General features: G+C 42.9%; 1 protein-coding gene across 1 annotated transcript; it reads left to right on the top strand.

Annotated features, from left to right (window-relative positions):
• Positions 1–241: 241 nt before the first annotated feature.
• KCNE2 (potassium voltage-gated channel subfamily E regulatory subunit 2) lies at positions 242–684 on the top strand. The gene has a single exon (XM_054975150.1). It carries the CDS (start codon positions 242–244, stop codon positions 617–619), a length of 378 nt encoding a protein of 125 aa, XP_054831125.1. The 3' UTR covers positions 620–684.
• Positions 685–5,372: the final 4,688 nt, after the last annotated feature.

Here is a 5,372-nt window from a genome sequence, read left to right as displayed (position 1 = left end):
AAAGCGAAAGGAAGTGTGAAGAGAGGGACTTCAGGGGATTGGAGTTCATTGAGGAGAAAGCATAACAGGAGATTTGTGTCTGTAGAAAGTTTTAAATGGGTAAACCAATTTTTTCCAATGACTTCCAGGGTCAAAATAACCGTTTCCTTGGGAGGGAACCAGGGCAGAGGAAATTGCCCTTATGGAAATAGCCACAGATAACTAATCTGTCTTGTTTGTTTTTAGAGAGTTCACTGAAAATATGGATGCACTGCAGAATTTTACCCGGTCACTGGAAAAAACTTTCAAGGATGTATTCCTCAACTATATGAATAATTGGCGTAAAAATACCACAAATGAACAAAAGGAATTGCAAAGAAGACTTGAGGCTGAAAACCTTGATTATGTCATTCTGTATCTCATGGTGATGATTGGCATCTTTTCCTTTATTGTTGTGGCCATCTTAGTGAGCACTGTGAAATCAAAGAGACAAGAGCACTCCAACGATCCTTATCACCAATACATTGTTGATGACTGGGAGGCAAAATACAAAAGTCAAATACCACTCCACAATGATATTAAGTGCACTGTTCATGAAAATATTGGTGCAAAGGACAAAGTAAATCCCAGATCTGCTTAAAAAATTAACATAACATGAATTGAGAAGGATGGAAGAATAATTCACAGCATCTGTGGGGCGGAGGGGAAAATACTAGGTCACTGTAACTTTCAAAACAAGTTAAATATTAAACAATATAATGTAAATAGTTCCAGACAAATAAATGTGTTATCTGTTTTAAGCCTATGAGATTTAGATGCCAAGAATGAGGAAGTTAATTTGTGTTTTTACATGCTAGGCAACAGTCCTTTTGAAGTCCTAAGTGAAAATTCCAGGTTAACCCCCCCACCCCCACAAAATGCTGCTTCTACTTTACTAACGAAAATGATATACAATCATTTAAACCAGATCTTCATGAAATAGTCTCTGGATTCTGTTAATTCACAGTCAAAAACTTAAATTCAAATACAGTGTTTCCTCTAAAGTAAGCTGCAATGAGTTCAATGGATTCTGTTCATACACTGAAAGAATCGTTGTGGGCAACAATGATATTTAAATGAGCATTTTTGTGATTTTCCCATTTATGTGATCTAGCCCAACTTCTGTGGTTTCCACTGGATTTGTGGGTTTGTGGGTTTGTGTGTGTGTATAGCATAGACGGACTCATATTTTACTAATCATGCCTTTCAATATGCAGGAAATGTAACACAAGTTCCATACCTAGCTACCATTCTACTCACATCCCATTGCATTACAGGCATGGTTGTTAGTCTGTTGATCTTACTGAAAATTCATTTGCAGACTTATTCATTGCCATGGAGGAGACACAAAGCTTTAAAAACAATTCCAGGCAAGTGGCAAAACTGGAGGCTATCACTATTCTATAGCTTTGCCTACGTCATGTCAGCTCCCTTTTCTTTTTTACTGCCTTGCAGAAACTGAGCAAGGGCTGGTGCTGCCATTCATGATCTACAGATTCCTTACTGCTGTATGTTGAAATAAAGCTTGGCAACTTCAAAGCCTTGGGGAATTATAAAGGGATACTGTCTTTGGTTTGCCAGTGTTTTTCTGTCTTTGGAGCTGGATCCCATTGGGACCAATCGACTTGGAGCTCCAAAGTTGTACTAACTTTGAATACACTCATACTCCAGAGCAAGTTAGGGCTCAAATAAGTTAGTTTTCCCTGGGTCACAGCAACCAAATATACACTGTGGGTTTTATGTTGGGAACTTAATACAAGGGATGAAGTGGGCCCAATTTGAATGTGGACTATGGTATCTGAGAAAAGGGGACTTCTCTCCATGCCATTTTCCTAACCTGGAATGGCCCCAGCTGTGTTGTTTGCCCTTAGGCTTGCCATTCCCCCGCCCAGGGTGGGGGATTCCCTGCTCCCAGCTTCCCCCCCACCCCCACTCACCTGGCCTGGTGAGCACCCCCCGGTGGTGCAGTGCACCCCCAGGTGGCAAGGCGTGCTCCCATGCCCCGCAGTGGTGTGCTCCTGTGCCCTGCAGCAGGCCCGTTTTGGGTTGAATTGGGACTTTGGTGAAAATGGGAGCGCTCCTGGGGTGCCCTTTGACCCACATGATGATGTCACTTCCTGGAAGTGATGTCATCATGCCATCCGGGAGTGTGTGCGCTTTGTGCGCGCGTGCAAGAAAAAGAAAAGGGGAAGGAGGGGAGGTCAGAGCCAGTATCCCAATCTCCTGCCGGGAGAGTGAAGGGACCTGGCAACCCTATTTTCTCTTCTGCAACCTCCGGGGCCATTTCAGATTGGGAAAATGGCAGATGGGAAGGCTGAAACCTCCTTTGCCTGCACACCATAGATTCAAATTAGGCCCATGCTTGCCTGGGATTAAATTCCAGATAGACATTGCAATGCATATTTGATTGTATAGACCTGGGAGGACTCAGAGAAGATAACATGACATGTAGTTAGGCCCTTTGTCTTGCTTAAGTTGACTAGAGTTGCCAATCTTGAGGTGGCTGCTGGAGATTTCCTAGAATTACAACTTGTCCCTGGACTACAGAGTTCCCCTGGAAAAAATGGCAGCTTGGAGGGTGGTCTCTGTGGCATTATACCCCAATGTAATAGGGTTGCCAGTTCCCAGCTAGGGGTGAGGGATCCCCTGCTCCCACCCTCCACCCCCTGAACCGAACTGGACGGTTCACTGGTTGAAATGTAAGTAAACATTCTTTATCAAACTTTCAGAGTTCCCTGGTAGAGATTTTTACATTTTGCTACTTCACAGATGAACACATTTCACCATATACAAGGTCAGGACCTTATTCAGCAAACTGCTCATAATAGAATTGTAGTCATCATCAGCATCAAAAGCTAAATTTTTGAAAAGCATTAACCTTCTTTAATCTCTGCATGTTTCACAGAGGCTTTTAACGGCTGCCCCAAAGTTGTGGGAAATTGCAGAGGCAGCAGTACCTGATTTCAGTTCCTTGGATGAGAGAAGGAACAATGGGGCTGTATAATATTTGCTTAGTATACAAATAAACAAAAAGAGCTCATTGGAAGCAAGGATGAGGCAAATGACCTCCAAAGAAAAAGATGGCAACCCCAGTTTTAGCTAGAAAACCTCTCTCGGTTCACTCGGCCTACTGCTGTTCATTTGCCTGGCCACTGGGGGCTCAAACAGACCCAACACTAGGAGATTTGTGCACAGCAGCCCCCCCCCTTCCATTACCGTTTCTCTAACATTTTAGGTACCTGGTGGCTCAATTCAGATTTTGACTGGAAAGCCTTCCCATCATGTTGTCTTCCCAGCTGAAACATCCCAGAGTGCCACTATTTGTCCCAGTGGGGTAAACTTAGAGGTATTCACAAATGGCCGTTTCAAATCAGGAAAATGGTCTGATGAGAAGGCTTAAATCTCCCTTTCCTTTGCACCGTGGTCTAATACAAACTGGATTCCTATTAATCTATTTTTAGAGGAGTGAAAAAACATTGAGTGCATCATTCACAGAATTCCCACAGTCACTTCTGTTTCAGCCTTCATGAAAATTCTTACTTGCAAACGAACTGCACAATCAGGAGATTATCCACAGCTTCCAATGTCCTTCTTGGGGAAGGAAATCTAGCTCCAGAGCATTCCTGTCCCTATCTCCAGTGAGGGAGAACCCACCACACCCCTGGGAATCGGTTCCATTTTCAATGTTCTCTTATTATTAGGAAGTTTCTCCTGATAGTGAGAGAACTTTGACAAGTTCTGCATGTGCTGTCAAATTGCAACCAACTCATGGTGATGCCAGTGAGGGGCTTTAAAGGCAAGTGAGAAGCAGTGGTATTTTGCTTTCCTCAGCAGGGTCTTTCTGGGTGGTCCTCATCCAAGTACCGACTCTGCTTAGTTTCCAAGATCTGATGAAATGGGGCTATACCATGCTGCCTTCCTTCCATTTGAGGGTTCTTAGGGAACTCGGATATGAAATAGTTGATCTAACCAGTATATGTGATGGTGGAGAGTGCCCTCAAGCCATAGCTGACTTATAGCAACCCCTGGTGAGGTTTTCATGGTAAGAGACCAACGGAAGTGGTTATTGCCTGCCTCTGCAACCCTGGTTTTCATTGGAGATTACCAATTACTAACCTAGGCTGACCCTGCTTAGTTTCTGAGATCCAGTATATGTAATGTCACTAACATCAGCCACTGTACCTGAGAACTAGAGAGTAGCAGAAGTTTCACTGATTTTTAAAAAGGGGTCCAGAGGGGAACCAGGAAATTAGAGGCCAGTTAACCTAGCATCTGTTCCTGGCAATTTAGTAGAAACTATCATGAAAGCCAGAATTATTAAGCACAGTGAGGAACAAAGTCTACTGAGAAAATCAGCACGACTTCTGCAAAGAGAAGTTGTGCCTCACCAACTTTTTGGAGTTCTCTGAGAACGTGAACAAGCATTTAGATAATAGCAATCTAGTATTATATACTTGGACTTCCAAAAGGCTTTTGACAAGGTATCTTACCCGAAGTGGCAGTCCTCAAACAGAGAAACTTCAAGGGGAGATTACAATGATATTGGTGAAATGTAGTTTATTTACAAATTCAGAACAATGTGCCCCCCTTCCCCCGCTGAACAGAGATTTAGGATTCTTACCTCACTACAGATGCTAATTTCTGCTCTAATCAAGTTGCATTGTACCTTTAGCACCCTGACATCTTCCTCTGCTAAGCCCCTCCCATCTATCAAGCTGCATTGTACCTTTACATCTCAATGTCCTCCCTCATAATACGCATCCACCTTTTGCTTAGGATATAAAGACTCAGAGATCGCCATTCCTACATGTGTCTGAAGAAGGGAGTTGACTCATAAAAGCTTATACTCTGAAAAATTTGTTGGTCTCTAAGGTGCCACTGGCCTAAAATTTTGCTGACCAACATAGGTACCCACCTAAAATTACCTTACCAAAGACCCTTGAGTAAGCCTAACTGCCAGGGGATAGGAAGACTGGTCCTGTTATGGATTAAAAATGGGTTAAATGGCAGGGAAGATAAATGGGACGTCCTCTCAACTGGTGGATCCTTGGAGGGTCCTCCAAGGATAGGTTCTATTTAATTTGTTCACTAACGATCTGAAATTGAAAGTGAACGGTGTACTAGTCATGCTTGTGGATGACACAAAAATCAATCCTGGATGGTGAAAACCAAGACTGACAATGAAGAGCTCCTGGAGGATCTCTTCAAATTGGGTGAATGGCAACAACATGACGAATGGCAGGTAAAGACTTTCCCTCCTTCATTTACCGTTCTCTCAGTAATCTCTGCTTCCTGCACAGTTTTTAAATGGTTTTATGTTTTAAAATGTAGTTCAGCTCTAGTTTTAATTGTTT

This window comes from Eublepharis macularius, chromosome 3 (assembly GCF_028583425.1).
Source record: "Eublepharis macularius isolate TG4126 chromosome 3, MPM_Emac_v1.0, whole genome shotgun sequence".
NCBI lineage: Eukaryota > Metazoa > Chordata > Lepidosauria > Squamata > Eublepharidae > Eublepharis > Eublepharis macularius.
Note: the sequence above shows the minus strand (reverse complement) of the source record. Positions and strands in the feature narration are given on the sequence as shown.